This window comes from Bufo bufo, chromosome 10 (assembly GCF_905171765.1).
Source record: "Bufo bufo chromosome 10, aBufBuf1.1, whole genome shotgun sequence".
NCBI classification, from domain to species: Eukaryota; Metazoa; Chordata; class Amphibia; order Anura; family Bufonidae; genus Bufo; species Bufo bufo.
In genome coordinates this window covers 77,606,737-77,628,367 of record NC_053398.1, presented here as the reverse complement: position 1 = coordinate 77,628,367, position 21,631 = coordinate 77,606,737, and the positions used below count along the sequence as shown (strand labels likewise).

At 46.1% G+C, this 21,631-nt stretch overlaps 1 protein-coding gene across 1 annotated transcript in view; it reads right to left on the bottom strand.

The window, feature by feature from the left end:
• The window catches only part of DPP3 (dipeptidyl peptidase 3), a 180,465-nt gene that overhangs the window by 119,721 nt on the left and 39,113 nt on the right, over positions 1 to 21,631 (bottom strand). Inside the window, exons 2-3 of the mRNA XM_040409072.1 lie at positions 16,861 to 16,950; positions 3,598 to 3,735 (exon numbers count right to left, since the gene is read on the bottom strand). Of these exons, the coding sequence (XP_040265006.1) occupies positions 3,598 to 3,735; positions 16,861 to 16,950 (228 nt within the window). The remainder of the gene's footprint in view (positions 1 to 3,597; positions 3,736 to 16,860; positions 16,951 to 21,631) is intronic.

Here is a 21,631-nt window from a genome sequence, read left to right as displayed (position 1 = left end):
TGGATCTGGCACCATTGACCTACGGATGTAGCAGGGTTAACACACGTGCTTTATGAGACATGTTATCAATGCAACTAAATGCATTAAGCAATTGCTTTTCAATGGCTTTTGTTTCAAGATAACAATGAGTTTAGAAATTTGAGTTAAGAGTGTGTGTGCATTGTACATCTGTACGTTGTGTTTCATGCCAGATCTGTCTTGCTCCGCATCCCATGACGCACTCAAACTGCTACTTGTAGCGGGTTTCTGTCCGGTATGGGAACGAAACCAAACTGAATGGAATGCATTCTGGTGCATCCGTTGCATTCAGTTTTGTCCTTATTGACAATAAATGGGGACAAAACTGAAGAGTTTTCCTACAGTATTGAGATCCTATGACTGATTTCAATACCGGAAAGGAAAACGTTGATGTTAAAGTAGCCTAACACGATTCCGACATGGTTTCTAGGTCATGAGTGGCTTAGCACATGGAATGCAACAGTTGCATACATCTCTATGTGGTGGGCTCTTCACATCTGTGTGTGGTGACTCCAGCCACAATCCACTCTATGTGAATCTCCCCCAAATTCTTGGATGGCCTTTTCTTCTCAATCCTTTCAAGGCTGCAGTTTTCCCTGTTGCTTGTGCACATCTGTCCACCACACATACTACTTCCACTCTACTTTCCATTAATATGCTTGGATACAACATTCTGAACAGCCAGCATCTTCAGCAATAACCTTTTGTGGTTGAGGAGGATATTAACCATTTGCCATCTGGGCCATTTGCCCCCTTCCTGACCAGGCCTTATTTAGCAAAACTGACATATCTCACTTTATGTGGTAATAACTTTGGAACGCCTTTATTTATCCAAGTCATTCAGAGATTGTTTTCTCGTGACACATTGTACTTCATGATAGTCATAAATTTGAGTCAAAATATTTCACCTTTATTTATGAAAAAAATCACAAATTTACCCCAAAATTTGAAAAATTCGCAATTTTCTAAATTTCAATTTCTCTGCTTTTAAAACAGAAAGTGATACCTCAAAATATTTATTACTTAACATTCCCCATATGTCTACTTTATGTTGGCATCATTTTGGAAATGTCATTTTATTTTTTTAGGACGTTAGAAGGCTTAGAAGTTTAGAAGCAATTCTTCAAATTCTTAAGAAAATTGCCAAAACCCACTTTTTATGGACCAGTTCAGGTCTGAAGTCACTTTGTGGGGCCTACATAGTGGACACCCCCATAAATGACCCCATTGTAGAAACTACACCCCTCAAGGTATTCAAAACCGTTTTTACAAACTTTGTTAACCCTTTAGGCGTTCCACAAGAATTCAAGGAAAATGGAGATCAAATTTTTAAATTTCACTTTTTTGGCAGATTTTCCATTTTAATCGATGGTTAACAGCCAAACAAAACTCAATATTTATTACCCAGATTCTGCGGTTTACAGAAACACCCCACATGTGGTCGTAAACTGCTGTATGGGCACACGGCAGGGCGCAGAAGAAAAGGAACTCCACATGGTTTTTAGATGCCATGTCCCATTTGAAGCCCCCTGATGCACCCTTACAGTAGAAACTCCCAAGAAGTGACCCCATTTTGGAAACTAGGGAATGAGGTGCCAGTTTTATTAGTACTATTTTTGGGTACATATGATTTTTTGATCATTCATTATAACACTTTATGGGGCAAGGTGACCAAAAAAATTGGTTGTTTTAGCACAGTTTCTATTTATTTATTTTTACAGCGTTCACCTGAGGGGTTCAGTCAAGTGACATTTTTATAGAGCAGATTGTTACGGACGTGGCGATACCTAATATGTATACTTTTTCTCATTTATTAAAGTTTTACACAATAATAGCATTTTTGAAACAAAAAAATTATGTTTTAATGTGTCCATGTTCTGAGAGCTATAGTTTTTTTATTTTTTGAGAGATTTTCTTATGTAGGGGCTCATTTTTTGCGGGATGAGGTGATGGTTTAATTGGTACCATTTTGTGGGACATATGCATTTTTGATCACTTGGTGTTGTGATATAAGGTGACAAAAATTGCTTGTTTTGACAGTTTTTTTTTATTTATTTTTTTACGGTGTTCACCCGAGGGGTTAGGTCATGTGATATTTTTATAGAGCTGGTTTTTACGGAAGCGGCAATACCAAATATGTCTATTTTATTTTTTCTATTTTTAACATTTTCTTTTTATTCCTTACTTGGGGACTTTTTTTTTTTACATGTGAAACTTTTTTTAATTTTATTTTTTCAACCCTTTATTTTATATATTTTTTTTTTTACACTTTTCGTCCCCCATAAAGGTCATACAAGACCTCTGGGGGACATTTGCTTCACTTTTTCTTTTTTTTTCCAATGTTGATTTCTCCTGTAACTGGGGCTGACATAGTAGCCCCAGTTACAGAAGAAATACACCCCCCAGAGAGGCTGTACAGCATAATACAGCGCTGTACAGCCTCAGTGCAGGGCTGATCGAGGTCTGTGAAAGACCTCACACAGCCCCTGCACTCTCCGGTCCCGGCGGTCACATGACCGCCGGGCCGGAACAGGAAGCGCATAGCACTTCCTGCTCTGCATACACAGCGCTCGGTGAGCGCTGTGTATACAGCGATCTACAAGGCAGGGACACCTGGGCACTGTCCCTGCCTTCTCTCTGGGTTGCCCTGCTGTCACTGACAGCGGGCAACCCGATCAGCAGCTGCACGATTAGCGTGCAGCTGCAATTTCTGAACGGACGTTTTAAAACGTGCGTTCAGAAACAGAGATCCACCCATAGGACGTTTATATCCTATGGGCGGACGGGAAGAGGTTAATGACTGCCTGCTGGACAACTGTCAAGTCCGCAGTCTTCCCCATGATTGTGTAGCCTACTGATTTGTACTGGGAAATGGTACTGTGGTACCATTTAAAGGATTAAGAAACCTTTGCAGGTGTTTTGTGTTGATTAGCTGATGAGTGCGATGCCATGAGTCTGCAATATTGAACTTTTTCATAATATTCAAATTTTCTGGGATACTGACTTTTGGGTTTTCATTAGCTGTAAGCCATAATCAACATTAAAATAAACGCTTGAAATAGTGTGTGTGCGCAATAAATCTATACAATATACGAGTTTCACTTTTTTAATTACTGAAATAACTTTTTGATGATATTTTAATTTACTGAGTATATGTTATACACACACACTTTGATACTTGCCTGGTCTCAAAACCCCTGTACTATTAAAATATAAACATATTTATCCTGTACAGTGAATGCTATATCAGTAAGAAAAAAAAAAAAATGGCCAGATTGCCGCAAAATAGTATCAATCAGAAAAAACAGATCATCTCACAGAAAATGAGCCCTAACACAGCTCTGTAGACATTACTATTGCTCGGCAATCTTAACTGCCCCCCATTGAAAAGAAAGAAAGAGGCAAAAATGATGCGCTCAGAGGAATTTTTGGCACCAAATTCCATGAAAAAACTAAACAAAAACCACAAAACAAAAAACTGTGAATATGCCATAAGATAGACATGTTAGGAAAGTGGATACATTTTCTTTACAAAACAATAAAACAAAATAAAATAACATTACCACGGAAAATACTTACATGGTCCCCTAGTCCCAGCTGCCTCTCTCGTGGCTCAAGTGAGTACATGCGGTCTTCAACCATTTTCCATAGTGCCTCCACTCCCTCTGGATCCTTAGTAAATGCTTCACTTGCATGCAGCAGATTCTCCAGTTTCTCCTGCACAGAGATTAGAGTCAATTTTGACAAGATACACTATATGGACAAAAGTATTGGGACACACCCTTTAAAGACCAGGCATGAAAAGGCCTCAATGACTAGACATTTCATGATTTGGTGTACAAGGTGGTTTAAAAGTCTTATCTTTGTTGTTACATTTACGTGACAGCGACTTTTGTTTTTAGCTTTAGGGTACCTGCATATGTAGTGGAATACACACTCTTTTTCCGTGTGGATTACCATGCAAAAAAAATAAAAATGCAGCGCTGTACAGTATCAGCAAAGTGTATGAGATTCAACAAATCTCATGTACACTTTACAGATGTTTTCTGTGCAGAAACTGACCTGCTGGTGAGGATTTAGAATTCTACAGCATGTCAATTATGTTTGTGGTTTTAGCTGGAGTTTTCACCCTTTTCTAATGAAGGGCGAGATGGTTTTTAGTTCAGATTGGGTGCACAAACCCACAAAAATCTGCACGAGTCTTTTCAACGTTTTTTTTTTTGTTGTGTTCTCCAGTATAGCACAGACATTAAAATGCAATGCGCTATAGGGATAATGCATTGTATTTTAGAATAAATTAAAGGATTGCCTGTTATAGCCCCCTTGTGGGACTATTAATTGATAAAAAAATAAAATAAAAAGAAATCCTATGAAAATGAGATTTTTGTAAAACTTACCAGTAAAATCTCTTTCTCGCTCTTCACTGGGGGACACAGAAACCATGGGTATAGCTATGTCCTCTAGGAGGCGTTGACACTAGTAAAAGCTGTTAGCTCCTCCCCTGGCAGCTATACCCCCCTCCAGCCTGGAGAGAGAGCTTCAGTTTGTGTAAAAGCAGTAGGAGAAGCAAGTAAACCAACGAAATAACTTGGAACACCAAAAATGCCAAGAACCCAACTAGGTTCTAACCAGCAGCAGCCCCAACTGTGGCCGAACAATACTGGGTGGTTGCCGTGTCCCCCAATAAAGAGCGAGAAAGAGATTTTACTGGTAAGTTTTACATAAATCTCGTTTTCTCGCCCATATTCATTCAGAGCAGTCCATGGGAGGGAAAAACACAGACCCATGGAGCAAGCGCCACTGCAGGCAACTAAGACCATGCGGCCCAAGGCAGCGCCCGCTGATGCATAAATATGCACCTGGCAAAATTTTGTGAATGTGCGTATTGAGGACAGTAGCCGCCTTGCACAACTGCGTGGCCAAACCTTGAATCCTCCGAGCCCATGAGTGGTGGAGTGAGCCGTGACACCGAAGGGCGGAAACCTGCCCTGGGTTCAGTATGCTTCAGCAATTGCAGACGTGCAAATTGCCACCCTGGAGGCTGCCAATGCTTTGCGAGGACCCTCCGGGATAATAAAAAAGAAAAAGAAGAGGAGTCCGTACGCCGGAAGGAACTGGAGGCTTGCAAATAAATAGTCAGAGCCCTGACAACGTCCAAATGGTGTAACTCCCTTTCCCTAGGGTGTGAAGGGAGGGACAGATAATTTCTTAATTGAAATGGAAATCAGAGACCACCGTCGGGAGAAAGGAATGAACGGGCCGGAGAACCGCTTATCCCTGTGAAGAACCAGGAAGGTTCTCTGCAAGAGAGTGCCCCAACCCGGACACCAGTCTGATGGATGTGATAGCCACAAGAAAAAAACAACATTCCAGGACTGGAGTCGGAGTGACATCTCCCGCAAGGGTTCAAGGGGAGAATTACGGAGCACTGAAAGGACTAAGTTCAGATCCCAAGGCGGTAAAGGAGGACGGTACGGAGGAACCGTAGGTGCCATTCCCTGAAGGAAGATTATTATGGGCCCTGGGTGGGTCAGAGGACGCTGGAAAAGGATAGAAAGCGCCGAACCTGACCCATCAAGAAATCAAAGGCTAAACCAAAAACCCAGGACCGCAGGATCCACCCCTGCTAAAGGGAAGCGATGCACGGAAACGGTAAGTGGTCCACCGATATCCCCCGAGCCGAAGAGGCTTGTAGGGAAGCTGAGAAGCTGGCTGATAAACTACTAAGAAAAAAAACTCCTGAATGAGGCATGTCCAAACGCAAGCCAAGGAATCAATACATTGGATAGGTAGAAGTAAAGACGATATGAGAATCACCGGCGGTGGAGTTCAGTCAGCGACAGTGTATTGATGGTGTAGCAACGCTGCTCGATGGAAATTTCGACTAGACCAAGATGAGAGAAAAAAACTCCTGTCTCGAGGAGGAAGAATAGAAGGGGTGTTCCGTTCCAGGAACGAAACTCCATCAACGGTGGCGAGTCGTGACAGCACCCCCGCTCCGCCTGGCATGGTGAGTCTCGTAGTCTAGCCACGGAATGTGCAGTGCAAAGGCATGACTACCATCGGACTGACATGGCAGTCATTAGTCAAGTCTTGAGAGGTAGTTGTAGATATGGGTAGTACACCCAGGACCAACGGGAAGGATTCAACTGCAGAAGGAAAATATGGAAACCGTCACAGCCCAACAGTCAGTCCAGAACGAGACTGGAAGAAAAAAAAAAAAAAAAAACCACAGAACCAATACCCTGCATCAACGTAGATGAGGGGAAGTAGTAACTTAAGAGCTACCAAGGTTGTGGAGTGACCGTGCACCCTGAGCCAGAGGAGGAAAAAACAGAAGGAAAAAGGGGTAGGGGGAAGCCCATTCCCCATCTAAGACTGGCACTACACAGAAGTAGCCACCGGATGATAGTTGCGGCGCCATACTCCGCCTAAGGAGGAGGCCAAGCAGCGTACGCCACAGAATTCGGCGTTAGACGAATCAGTCACCTGACGAAGGAGCCGTGCAGGAGGAGCCAGAGTATGTAATGGCTACTCCAGGACCCCCTTACCGAAGGAGCCGAGCATGCCCCGCCGGCACAAACTGCGGAATCCGAGGAATCCGTTAGAAGCCATGGTACCATACTGCCCCAGGGAAGGAGAGCTAACCTTAAACACTCTACCTGGGAAGGGAGTTTAACAGGAACAACCGCCAAGCCAGCGTCAAGGTAGAACCTCTACCTGAGGGAATGCCCCACTGCAGCGACTGCGAACGGTAGTACAGAGTAAAACCCGCACCAGTGGAGGAGAACACGCTGCAAAGCTAAACCAGAGTGCAGGCACAACCACTTCCCACATCAGGAATGGTGGATAGAGAATATAGAGTTAGTGTAACACTCGACTTGCTGGAACGTAATCACAATATTACGTGCCATAGTGTACGCACTACATATTGTTGAAGACACATATTGGAACAGTGGAGGGCCATGGAGATAGGGGACGCTAGGACACATGAGCGACGCTGGGCAACCCCGTGAGGAGAGAGGTTGTCATATTTATATCCCAAACCGGCACCGAAGGAAAAAAAAAGTACACAATGTGGAAACAGCCAGTATCCACTGGCGGCACCGAAATATCATTAGAAGAAGAGTACAGGGCACCAGCATGTATTGATACTCTCTACGCTCTACTTGTAGAAGCTAAGGCATCTATAGCAGTGGCGTAGTTGGAGTGCAACATCCAAGATGTGTACTCCTTCTCTATGGAAGTGGATCACTTGTGGAAGGAGCAATATTGCAATTATCCCACCAATGAAAGGGGGTAATGCTTGCGGCAAGCACTGCACTCAGTGGTAGTGCAAGTACTCCACCATGAAGGGTAGCAATGCAGTTATGCATCTAGGAGGAACTAAATCCAAGTAGAGAGAATACACCTCTTACGGAAAGGGCAAGGCATATGAAGAGTCCCGTATCAATACCCCACCTACGTAAGGGGGTAAGACATACAGTAAACACTGAACCAGGGATAATGCCATAGCGTCACCTATGGAAGAGGCTAATGCATACAGTAAGTACTGTCCCCAGTGGGAATGCAGTTCCGCCACCTACTAAAAGGTGGAGGGGGGGGGGGGGGGGGGGGGGGGGGAAACGCCTACTGCCGGCACTAAAACAGTTCTAGTGCGGTTAGACCCGAATGGAGGGAAGTAATATCCAAGGGAGTACTGCATCCAGTAGTAGTGCAACTACTCCTCCTAAAGAAGGGGGTAATGCATACGACAAGTACTGCTGTCTACCTCAGACACCATCTTGGAAAATCACGCCAGAATCACAACAGAGACCGAACCACTGATTTCCCCCCCCCCCCCCCCTTCCGACCAAACCTCTCCAGGAAGAGGAGGGTGCGTCTGAGCGTGACCCTAAGGAGGAAGGGTGGAGGTTACCGAGGAGGAAAATATCCTGCTCTGGCCCGTTGTGTGCAGTCTTAACTCTCAGAATCTTGTCCATGGCAGTCGCAGGCTCGCCGGTGGGAGTTATCAACCAAACTACCCGGGGGTGGAATAAGAACTTCTAGAGGTTCACTCACCAGATTGCGCAGGCGGTGCTTTATCAACCAAATGACCCGAAGGTGATTGGGAAGTCCGGAGATTCACCATTGGAGTGCGCAGGTGGTGCTAATCAACCAAACGACCCCGGAGAGTGCTTGGGAAGGTCCGGATGTCCACCATGGGATTGCGAAAGCAGCACTCTATCAACCAAACGACCCAGATTGACTGGGAAGGTCTGGATGTTCACCTTTGGATTGCGCAGGCAGCGTTTTATCAACCAAACGGCCCTAGAGAGTGAAAGGAAAGATCCAGAGATCTACCAGTGGATTGCACAGGCAGCGCTTTATCAACCAAACCAACCCCGGAGGCGAATGGAAAAACTGAAGGGTCCTCCTCTGACTGTGATAGGACCCGGGCCCAGTCTGATACTGACGGGGGGGGGGGGGGGGGGGTCCTGCAGTGATTGGAATTTATTTATTATTTATTCATTTATTTCTTAAAAACTGGGATGCCCACCACAATTGGGCAAGAGGCAGAGGAGTGAAACCCTCAACATTAAAGCCCCGCAGATAGAAACCCATGAAATCCTGTGCCAGCCTCAAGAGATGGCTGACCAGGAGGGTTAACTGCCTGAACCGAGGGCTGGGCTCTGTGAGCTACTGGGGGAGGGGAAGGCGAAGGCAAGGCAGGAAGAATTCGTGCCAGACCGCCCCCCCTGCGCAGGGATGAAGTGCGGGCTAGTAGGCCGGGGCCTAAAGTTATGGAACACAGCCAACTGTACGGCCGGAGCACCGAGGGCTGCGGGGACAGCGCTGCATGCCGCAGCCGGCCAAAGGGGAGCGCGTTCACCAGACACAGCGCATCACAGTAAGTGAGGTCGCGCCAGACCGCAAAGAAATGCGCCCGCTTGTGCACGCATGCTGGGGAAAGTCGCGCTGGCCGGAGTGAACAGGCTGGGCCAGATTTTACGGTGCCCGGACCCGATGCTGGCGTTAGCCTCCTGGAGCGGCGCGCTCTTAGGCGCCCGCTTCCAGGGGATGATTATCGCTGGGGAGCGGAGACAAGGGGAGATCAGAGGTCCAACCGTGCGTTAGGCGCAGGCACTCTGCGTCTTCTCTACACCCGATCAAAGCGGTGTGCGCGGTCGCCCGCTGTGATTTAATGCCATTAACCCCCTATGTGCCCAAGTACCGACGTCACAGAGAGTTAGGGAAGACTGTGGAGCTGGGCTAGTGATAAATGAAGCCCGTGTCTGGCCAAGGAGGAAGCCTATTCCGTAGAACCCTTCAAATAGGAAAGGAGGGAGGGGGTTAACATACTTACCTAGTCCCGTACTCCCCTTATCTTCCTCCTCTTCACTTCACCCTCCCTAAGTGGGCCTATATAGTCACCTTCTCAGCAGCTGGCACCAGAGTGGCAGGAGTCTGGTATGGCGGGAGGGTCTTCTCTTTGGCGGACCTAGGTGACCCCTTTGCTGGCGGGATGCTGGGGAGCGAGGCTGCCCTGGTCCACCTTGTCTTGGGGGGGGAGGAGGCAGTGTGGCGGACCAACGCTGGCGTGCTCCCCCCGGGAGAACAGGGAGGCTAGGCCTCCACTGTTTCCCACCTAAAAGAAGAGAAAACAAGCTAAAATAAAATAAATCTTCAGGAGCTTCCCTGCAGAGCAGGGAGGTCTTGCCTCCTATTGACACTAGAAAAAAACTGAAGCTGGAGGGGGTATAGCTGCCAGGGGAGGAGCTAACAGCTTTTACTAGTGTCAACGCCTCCTAGAGGACATAGCTATACCCATGGTTTCTGTGTCCCCCAATGAATATGGGCGAGAAAAGTGTTTATCCCAGCCCCAACATCTCGTCAACTGGTGTCTACCCCTCTGGTTTAAAATATGCTACCATTACACCCATCCTCAAAAAGCCTTCCCTTGACCCATCTTCTCTGTCTAGTTATCGCCCTATATCATTTCTCATATGACTCAAAGCTACTTGAACATGTCCACCTTGAGCGGTCCTCTCACCACTCTTCCTGCTGCCTTTGACAAGCTACAATCTGGATTCCGACCCCACCACTCGAATAAAACATGCCTTACCAAAGTCACCAACAACCTGCACACTGCCAAAGCCAAACAACATTACTCTGTCCTCTGCTTTTGACATCGTCGACCACTCCGTTCTATTACAAACTCATCTCTTGGCATCACGGACCTGGCCCTCTCCTGGATCACATCATACCTCACAGATCGAACATTTAGAGTCTCCCACTCTCACACCACCTCCATTTCTCACCCCCTCTCTGTTGCTGTCCCTCAAGGCTCTGTCCTAGGACTCCTGCTCTTCTCAATTTACACCTTCAGCCTGGGACAGCTCATAGAGTCCCATGGATTTCAGCTTCACTTTTATGCTGATGACAAACAAATTTGCCTTGCTGGTCGAAATATTACCACCGTACTAACCAGAATCCCACAATGACCATCTTCTATATCCTCCTCCTCCTCTCGCTTTCTAAAACTTAACATGGATAAAATAGAATTTATCAGCTTTCCCCCATCTCACTCAACCCCTCTAACAGAAGTATAACAATGGCTGCATACTCTCCATGGTCAACCAACTCCGCTGCCTTGGAGTAACTTTGAGTCTGCCCTGTCCTTCAAACTGCACATCCAAGCCCTTTCCACCACCTGCTACCTTCCAACTCAAAAATATTTCTCGCATCCACGCATTCCTCAGCCAAGAATCTGCTTGTACATGCTCTTATCTCCTGCCTAGACTACTATAATATCCTCCTATGTGGCCTCCCATCTAGCACCATCACACCCCTCCAAATCTATCTTCAACTCTGCTGCATGACTAATTCACCTTCGACCCACCCCCACCTCCAGTTACTCCTCTGTCGCTCTTTGCCAATCCCATTAATGGCTCCCCATTGGGAATTAAGTTTAAAATACTAACAAATACATATATGGTCATCCACAACCTGTCCCTTACATACATCTGTGAGCTACTTTCCCCATACATCCCCACAGGTAATCTCTGATCCTCACAATACCTCCTTCTCTACTCTCCTCTTATCTCTTCCCACAATTGTCTCCAAGACTACTTCTGTGCATCCGCTATACTCTGGAACTCTTTACCCCAACATATGAGACTACAATGAAAACTTAAAAAACAAAACAAAAAAAACCCCCACATCTTTAGACAAGCATACAACGTACAGTGACCCTCCTGCTACTATACCCCTATGACCAGCTTTACCCTCACTTACTGTGTCCTTCCCCATCCATTGTAGATTATAAAGGTCCTCTCTCCTTCTGTACCAGTTTGTAACTCATCTTGTTCATGCTTACTGCACTTGTTTTGTATCATGTATGTATACCCTCTTTCATATGTACAGAGCCATGGAACAGTGCTTTAATAATAAATACCCAGAATACCCCTTTAATACTTCAGCATACAAGTGTCACGTTTGGGTGTGGGAGGGAAACACCACACCAAACATACGAGGGAAAGGGGTGAGGGAATAAGGCCTGAAAACTAGAAAAAGGAGATTGACACCTCCTAGTAAAACCCTAATTAAAGTCCTGACTAACTACCAGTATGAACAGACCCCAGAGGTAGGAGAGGTCATACACAGGAATACCTAGTGTCCTAACTCACCCTAAAGGGACCTGGTACTAATGCCAGGACTGAGACAACCTGTTCCTCCAAAAGGAAGGACGAACAGGAGTCTCCCTCAGGCCTTAACCCCTTAACGACCCAGGACGAGAATGCTCGTCCTCAATCGCCGGCACTTAGCACTCGAGGACGAGCGTTCTCGTCCTAGAGTTGTTCCTCCCCCTGCGTGCAGTCCCCCCGATCAGCAGCAGAGATCCGGCGGTTACTGACAGCCGTATCCCTGATGCATCCACCAGCATCGGCGATAACGCAGATGCTGGTGGATTAACCCCTCATATGCCGCGGTCAGCGCTGACCGTGGCATATGGGAGGTTTGCGCTCCCTCACCATGCATTGGGTCCGTATAGCATTCCTTTCATTCTGCGCCCTGCCGTGTGCCCGTACAGCAGTTTACGACCACATATGGGGTGTTTCTGTAAACTACAGAATCAGGGCCATAAATAATGAGTTTTGTTTGGCTGTTAACCCTTGCTTTGTAACTGGAAAAAAATTAAAATGGAAAAATGTGCCAAATAAGTGAAATTTTGAAATTGTATCTCTATTTTCCATAAATTCTTGTGGAACACCTAAAGTGGACTCCTGTCTACGATTGTCTTTGGCAGAGTTTGCCATAAACAAAAACGAGGACCATTGCTCCTGGTTCTCAGAGACAAAACATCTTAGGTCTCCAGACTCCGATTAGCACGCTCATTCTGTCCATTCGTCTGAGGATGAAAAGAAAAAGACAGTTGTACCCCCTAGCCGAGTACAGAACGCCTTCCAGAATCTGGACACAAACCGAGTCTCACGCTCCAAGACCATGTCAGAGGGAATGCCATGAAGTTTCACAATGTTATCAAACACTTGTGCAAGTGTTTTAGCATTAGGTAGGCCAGGCAATGCTATAAAGTGCACCATTTTACTAAAACGATTAACTACCACCAGAATAACTGTCTTTCCAGACGAACTCAGCAGATCAGTAATAAAATCTATAGACAAGTGAGAGTCCATGGTCTGGACGGTATGAGCAACGGAAATATAGATCCAGAAGGTAGAGTACCTGTCACCTTAGCACGTGCACAGATACTACAGGCAGACACATAGCCCTTAACACACTTACGCATACCCCAGCCACCAGACTCTACGAGAGATGAGGTCGGCAGAGGATCTACTCCCAGGGTGTCCTGTAAGAACCGTACAGTGATGTTCTTCAAACACCTTATGTCGCAATTCTGATGGAACAATTTCTCAGAGTGGCAAGACTCCAGTGCATCTGCCTGAGCCTCTAACACCTCCACCTCTAGATCAGGGTATAGAGCAGATATCACCACCCCCTCCGACAGTATCAGACTAGGATTTTAAAAATCACCACATCCAGGAAAACTACGTGACAAGGCATCTGCCTTGATGTTCTTAACCCAAGGACGATAAGTGACAATGAAATTGAACCTGGTGAAAAACAAAGACAATCTGACCTGCCTCGGGTCCAGTCGTTTAGCCGACTCCAGGTAAGCCCGATTTTTGTGATCTGTGAACACAGTGATCGGATGAAATCGCCCCTTCCAACAAATGACACCACTCCTCAAAAGCCAACCTAAATGGGCAGCAACTCTGTTATCCACATTGTAATTTCTCTCCACGGCAGAGTTTTTTTTAGAAAAATTAACATGGGCGCCAATTACCAGGTGACGGGCCCTGCGATAAAACTGCTCCTACCCACACCTCGGACGCATCAACTTCCACAATGAAAGGCTGCGATACATCTGTCTGAACCAATATAGGGGCAGAAGCGAAGCACTCCTTAACCGCAAAAAAAGCTCGCAATGCCAAATCAGACCACACCCTTTTCTTAGTCATGTCAGTTAAGGTTTTCACCACTGTCTAATCGTTCTGAATAAATTTTCGGTAATAGTTGGTGAACCCCAAAAAACGCATAAGAGCCTTCATATTTTCGGGTCGATCCCAGTCTAATACAGCACAGACTTTCTCTGGATCCATTCGAAAACCTGAAGATGACAACAGGTAGCCCAAGAATCGCACCTCTTGTACAGCAAAAACACACTCATTTTGCGTACAATATATTATCTCTTAGGATCTTTAACACCTGTCTAACGTGATCCTGATGAGTCTCCACGAAATTAGTACGTCATCCAAATACAAACAAACCTCCCTCACCAGGTGATGAAAAATGTAATTCACAAAATGCTAGAAAAACGCAAGAGCATTGGTCAACGCAAAAGACACGACCAGGTTCTCAAAGTTACCCACTGGGGTATTAAAAGCAGTCTTCCATTCATCCCCTTTCTTGATCCTGATCAGATTATATGACCCCCTTAAATCTAACTTGGAGAACACCTTGGCATCAACAATCTGGTTAAAACAAATCAGGAATCAAATGAAGGGGGTAAGGATCACGGACAGTAATCGGACTGAGCTCATGGAAATCCAGACATGGCCTAAGAGTTCCGACCTTTTTTTTTTTTTTTAAATAAAGAAAAACCCTGCTGCCACTGAAGATTTGGAAGGTCTTGTGTCCTTTAGCCAAACTCTCGGTAATATACTCTCTCTCATGGCCGTTCTTTCGAGTCCAGAAAAAGTTAAACAACCTAGATTTGGGCAATTTAGCTCCAGGAATAAGGTTGATAGGATAATAGGTAATGTTTTAGTGGTTAAAGCAGAAAAAGATGTATTCAGACAATTGTCAATGCAATAATCACCCTAATCCAGAATCTGTCTCGCTTACCAATTGATGGTTGGACTGTGCTTGCTTAACCACGGAAAACTCAGAACCAACGGAGCAGGGAGACCCTCCAATACAAAACACGAGATGAATTCCTGATGAGTCACCCACTCTTAATCAGATGTCATGCACCATCTGAGAAACCCTTCTGAGTTAGAGGTGCAGAATCAATAGCAAAAAAGGAAATGTTTTTATCTAATGCACTTGGACACAACCAGTGCATACAGATCAACTGAGCATCAATCAGATTCACCCCTGCCCCACTGTCGATAAACACCTCAATCCCCACAGTCTTGGACTCTAGCGCCAGCTCGGCAGTCAGGAGAAATTGGGTCCTTACAGTCAGACAAATTAGTGTTCTGACTCTCCTTTCACCCCTCCAAATGTCATATGGGAATTAGACGTCACCTTTTTTCTTTTTGATGCTGAATGCATTTACATACATAGATAAATTTCCCTTTTGTCCGCAGCAAAAAACAAAAAAACAACCACACCACACACTTCCTTCCTATGACTAATACGCTTAAAAGCAGATCCAAGAGAAGCTCCCCCTAATTGTATGGGTTCGTCCCCAGACAAACCCAGGAGTATCTTCACCCGAAGACGATACGTTATGTGATGGTACATCCTAAGAGTGGGGGCCCCTAGATCTCTCTCTCAGGAGTCTATCAATGCGTACAGCAAGAGACATAGCGGCTTCCAAAGACTCAGAATTCTCATGAAAGGCCAAAGCGTCCTTCAGCCTCTCTGATAATCCCTGACAGAACTTACTACAGAGAGCCAGATCTTTCCACTTAGTATCCGTAGTCCACCTCCTAAACTCAGAGCAACAGATCTCAGCAAAACGCTCTCCCTGACGAAGGCAACGTAACTTGGTCTCGGCCAGGGAGGGCCGATCCGGGTCATTGTAGATAAGACCCAGAGCTTTGAAAAATTTATCCACCGACCGGAGAGACTGCAATCTGGTCGTCAGAGAAAAAGCCCATGACTGAGCATCCCCTTTAAGCGACAAAATCACCACACCAACTCTCTGAATCTCATCCCCAGATGAGTGTGGAAGTAGCCTAAAATCCAATTTGCACACCTCCCTAAACAAAATAAAATTATCACTTTCCCCAGAGAATCTGTCAGGGAGGGCAACTTTAGGCACGAGACAGGCCTGGTAACCACCACCACTAGGACCAGCAGCTTGTGGTCTCTGGATCTGCAGGTCGGTCGTGCGGAGGTCAGCTACCTCCAAACACAGCCTCTGCAGCTGTCCGGCCAGTGCAGCAATAGGATCCATGGCTGTACTAACAAGCAAAAAATGACGGTTTTGGGCGGGTTATATTGTCACGTTCGGGTGTGGGAGGGAAACACAACACCAAACAAACATACGAGGGAAAGGGGTGAGGGAATAAGGCCTGGAAACTAGGAAAAGGAGATGGACACACCCTAGTAAAACCAATCAAAGTCCTGACTAACTACCAGTATGAACAGACCCCAGAGGTAGGAGAGTTCATGCACAGGAATACCCCGTGTCCTAACTCACCCTATAGGACCCTGGTACTAATGCCAGGACTGAGACAACCTGTCCTCCAAAAGGAAGGACGAACAGGAGTCTCCCTCAGGCCTTAATACAAATGACAGGGAAATGCAGCGCACAAAATAACCAAACAAAATACAAAAGGGAAAGAAAACACTTAACTTCAAATGACTATGGCAGCACCAGGAACTCAGCCGAGATCCACACACCAGCAATCCACAAGTCAAACAAAAGCTATAAACCGCATAGCATAGTGGGAGAAACAATAAATAGAGAAGGTTAAATGATCATAATTGCCACACCTAGGGAAAGAGGGTGTGGCAATCACCAGAATCCACACAGACGTCATTTGATCCAAACAGAAAACAAGTCAGATCAAACCACGTGAAGCCAGTCTCCCAGATTTCCTGCCACCTGTCGTGGGAACGTCCGTGACAACAAGATATTCTGGGCAATTTATATATTTCCAACTCTGTAGCAACAGTGTGGGAAAGGCCCCTTTTTATAGCATGAAAGTGCCCCAAGTACAAAAGCAAGTTCCATAAAGGCATTGTTGGGGACCTTGGTGTGGAAGACATGACTGGCCCACACATATCTCCGATCCAAATCCATCAAACACCTTTGGAATAAACTAGAACAGAGATTGCAAGCCAGGCCCTTTCATCCAACATGTCTGTCCTCACCCTCACAAATGCTCAAACTTCCAACCGAAACTCAAATATTGTAGAAAGGTGTCCCAGAAGAGTGGAAGCTGTTTTAGCTGCCAAGAAGAGGGACCCAAATGCATATTAATGCTTATGGATTTAGAATGGAATGCCATAAAAACTCAGGAAGGTTTAATGCGCAAGTGTCCCAAAGCTTTTGTCCATAAAGTTTATCTATAGAGAACTTCTCATGATTACACGACTTACCTTAGAAACATTAGGAACAAACTTTGTATCCCCAAAGGATTTGTAGTTTCCCATGTTCGCAAAGAACCCAGCAGTGTAAACTAACAGGGCCTATGGAAGCAAGAGGGGAGAATAGTTAATATAAAAAATGATCAGCTAAGACCATCACAGTACCACAGACACTACAGAAAGGGTCTGTCTTCTTTACTCATTTACCTTATAAAAAGTAGAGCATCGGAGCATTTCCTTGCTCTGCCGCTACACCCTGCCGTGCGCTGGGCAAGGTCTATTTGTTTACTACCGGTGAAGTAATGGGTTTTTCCCTCACTATGCTAGGTGAGACGTTTGCCTAGCAGTGAGCCAGGTGATGTCACCGACAGGTGTATAGTGCTGCCCTAGGCTATTTTAGAGGCGGGTTCACTTGGGCTGTTCAGCAATGCAAGTCGGTTCAAGCTAAGCAGAAATGGTGGCCGCCAACGATGTTGGAGAAGTCAAGTAGAGAGATATGCATCAGCTACTGTTGTCACCAGATGAGCTTGTGGTGGTGGGGTTACAGTGTGTGCAGGTGTGTCTAGTCAATAAAGAACTATCCTACACTTTGAGAATGGTACAGTGACAAGCCCATACTACTTGAATTACATTAATCCAGTCATTGTGCCGCTGCATGAATAACTCCGGCCTAATTTAATCTTCATGAACGACCATATGCCAGCTCATTGAGGTTGCATCATTAGGGAACGGCTGCTGGAGACTGGGGTACCTCAAATGGAGTAGCCTGCACTTCCTTCAGACCTGCATCCCATTGAAAACCAATGGGAGCGCTAAGTAGAGGCTCGTAGCTCTGTACCACAGAACCTCAATGACCTGGGGTCCACCCTTCAAGAAGAGTGGGATGCCATGCTTCAGCAGAAAATAAGTTGACTTGTCAACAGCATGAGGAGTCATTGTCAAGCTGCAATTGATGCTCAAGGGTCTATGACAAGTTATTGAGACATTGACATTTTTTGTGGGGGTATAATCACCACTGTTGTTGGCTTTTATTTCAATACATTTTTTGAGATGAGGAAATCACCAATGCATGCTTCTACTTAAATGCCCTACTTTCACGATATTATATCACTGTAGAGTAAACTTTTTACATTTTCCATAAATTTCACCCGAAAGCCAAATATCCCTAACTTTTTGTGGGTAGTGTATACCGTGTTTTTTGCCCTATAAAGATGCACCTAGGTTTTAAAGAAGGAAAAAAATAAAAATAAAAAAATTGATAATTACTCTTACCGGTAACTTGATTTCCTGTAGCCTCCACAACAGCACTGCTAGGAGGATGATGCTGCCTCCCAAGGAAAGGAAACAGCGGAAGCTTTAATAAAAAGACACCTCCTCCTACCTGCTTCAGTTAATGACAGAGAACCTAAAATGCTTCACAAACTATTATTTCTGAAATAGTAATACAGATAGGCAGTTAGAAAAATATGTATACACACTTTTTTTTAGCAAACAGAAAGGGAGGGAAATACCCAGTGCCGTTGTGGAGGCTACAAGAAATAAAATTACCGGTAATAGTAATCCTCATTTTTCCCTAACACCTTCACACTAGCACTGCTAGGACGAATTTCAGAGTAGATGAATTTTGAGGAGGGAAGGGGGGGCCCCTTACAGCAGAAAGGACCTTTTGTCCAAACGCCAGATCCAGTTAGCCATGACATCAAGTTTGTAGTGCCTAAAGAATGTCATTGAATTAGATCACTGTTATGCAAGTGGGTGTGGACCCACGGTGCCACTGACTGGCTATACCCTGGAGGGGAGTGACTAACTAAGTAACTACTGGAGGACAGGCTTGGGCCGTTAGGGTAGTGACTAGGTGTAACGGATCTAATGGCACCCCAACTGGATACCTCTGTTGATGGATGCTCCTAGTGCTTCCCGAAAGCTCCAAGCATGCCACTTGACATTGTAAGCACTGCAAACCCCACGAACCGCCGCAGTTTGGTTGGGGTCTCGCCGTCTCCTACCCACCCTGGACCTACGACAAGGCTCCAGTGAAGCTCTCTTCCTTCAGAGAGCAATGCAGGAACAAGCTCTTAAAAGAGCTCAGTGATTATAGCCAGGGGAGTATACAGCGTATAGTATTCCCCAGTATAGATACAGCCTTTCCACCCACACATGAGACAAGGCTCTATGTTGAGGGTGAAACAGAAACTCTTTAATGGGGCTACATGTCAGCCTTTTATGCAGGTCTTCCAGCAAGAGATACTCCCCCTGGGAGTGGAAGACTGCGACAGTTTATACATTAGCCAGTCACATGCATTTACAGTATTGAAACCTTCCCAGCAACCACCCGCCTCTGTCTGCGACGCAATCAACAAAATACAATGGGCATTGCCTGTGATACAATTAATGTAACGAAATCCGAGGTAAATAGACAGATAGATAGGTCTCATTCTCCTAGACTTATGGTATCAATAGCCGATTATATAGCAGTGGCTAAGTGATCTATTAAGCAAATGCACATGGTGCCTCTCGATGCCAGCGTGTCTGAAGACTAGGTGAGAAACTCCACATTATCAGGGGAAGCCCCATTTAGCACAGGCCTGCTAATTGCAAACCATTTGGGCATACTTAAAATGCACAGCCACCCTAGACATTTTGGCTGCTAGACCAGTGAGTGGTCTAACCCAGTGGTGGGCAAACTTTTTTGTTAACTGAGCCAAATATCGCCAAAACCACGATTTCTTTCAAGAGCCACATTTTTAAAACCTAAAATATTGCGTCAACAGTACCAGTGAGGACTATTAGTGCTCATGCACACGACCGTGTGCCCGCCGTTGCCATATTGCAGGCCGCATACGGCGGGTCCGCAATACACGGGCACTGGCCGTGTGCAGCCCGCATCATGGACCCATTGACTTCAATGGGTCCAGGATCCGGGATGAGTGCTACAGTGTGCTTCCGTGGTGCTTCTGGCTGTGCCTCCGCACCGCAAAAATGTAGCGCATGCACTACTTTTTTGCGGTGCGGAGGCACAGCCAGAAGCACCACGGAAGCACACTGTAGCACTCATATCCCGGATCCTGGACCCATTGAAGTGAATGGGTCCATGATGCGGGCTGCACACGGCCGTGTGCAGCCCGCATCATGGACCCATTCACTTCAGCATGTGCTACTTTTTTGCGGTGCGGGCAGTCGGATGCGGATCACGAACCCCATTCAAGTGAACGGGTCCGCGATCCTCATGCAGCTGCCCCATGGTCTGTGTCCGTGCATTGCGGACTGCTTTTTGCGGTCCGCAGCACAGGCACGGCACCCTTACATTCGTGGGCATGAGCCCAGAGTGTGTTTTTACATACTTTTATATGTACTTTCTTTTATTTGGATCTTAATTATTTCATTTTATCTTTATCATTTTTTACTTTTATTAAACTGGTCTGCAGATGTGGGGGACATCTGTGGATGACGCACTCATGGGGGACATCTGTGGATGACGCACTCATGGGGGACATCTGTGGATGACGCACTCATGGGGGACATCTGTGGATGACACATATATAGCATAAGATGCTATATATGTGCCCTCCACAGATATCCCCCATAAGTGCCCTCAGGTAAGTAAAGTAATGTATTAGTGGGGGGAAGGGAGGAGGCAGGGACACTTGCGGCGGGGCTGGTGCAGTGCCCGGCGCTGTGCACACACCAGGGGCAGCTCCTACCTTTCTGCTGCAGGACATTTCGCTGCTCCAGAGCGGCGGCCTCTTCAGCACTCCTCACATGGCCGGTGTTCTGCCGAAAGTCCGCCGCTGCCCGCCCTTCTGCTGCTGTGTGCAGCGTGACATCTCACCCTCCGTCATGCGCCTCCTGCCCCGCCTGCCTGCTTCATTCATAAAGTGTAAGGAGCAGACAGACGGGGCAGGAGGCGCATGACGGACATTTTGCAAGCAGCTAGAGCGATGCAATATGGCTGCGCGGCCGCCCACCCGCCAGCCCGAACCAAAGAGCCGCATTCAAGGATCAAAAGAGCCGCTTGTGGCTCGCGAGCCGCACTTTGCCGACCACTGGTCTAACCCATTCATTAGATGGATGAAATAATATCAGAAGCCATAACTCTGGACTCATGGCGCCCACAGCCTCAGAACCCTAAAAACAGTGTTCAGCCTGACATGGGATTCGGGCAGAGTCTATGCGCGCCATACTGGACAGGAGGCATTTCTCGGTATTCAGGATCTTTCCTTCTGGAAATCATAACTCATTCATATTTGGTGTCTGTATGACCGGGATGAAGCGACTCAGATTATGGGATCATACGCTGTCATACAGTGAGGAATCGCCGTGATTCATATTGCCACCTCAGTCAGTCTTCTGGGAAGGTGGGGCAGAAATCTGAATAATATCAGACGTCCCAGAAGGCCGGACCGAAAGGAGGGAGGTTCCCTCACAGGGGGGATAAAAATGGGTGTTTGGGAACAGGTAATTGGCAGCCATTTTGGGGATCCACATCGTTTGGAGTGACTGCCCATATCTTCAGCTGTCCCCACAGCCGGAATTTAACTGCTGCATCTCAGTAAGCCAATATTCTGTATTTTATCCCGTTTATTTTATCTGTTCACTGCATTGTTATTGTATGTATGTTTTGTTTTTATTTTTTATCTGACACTTTTTGTATTGCACTGCAATATTGTGTATTAAATTTAAACATTAATAAGTCCCTTCCTTGTGGTCTTATAGAACTTGCTCTTTCGGAGGGAATAACGTTACCAGTTGCGTTTCAGAGGATTTTAGGTTTCATATAGATAAC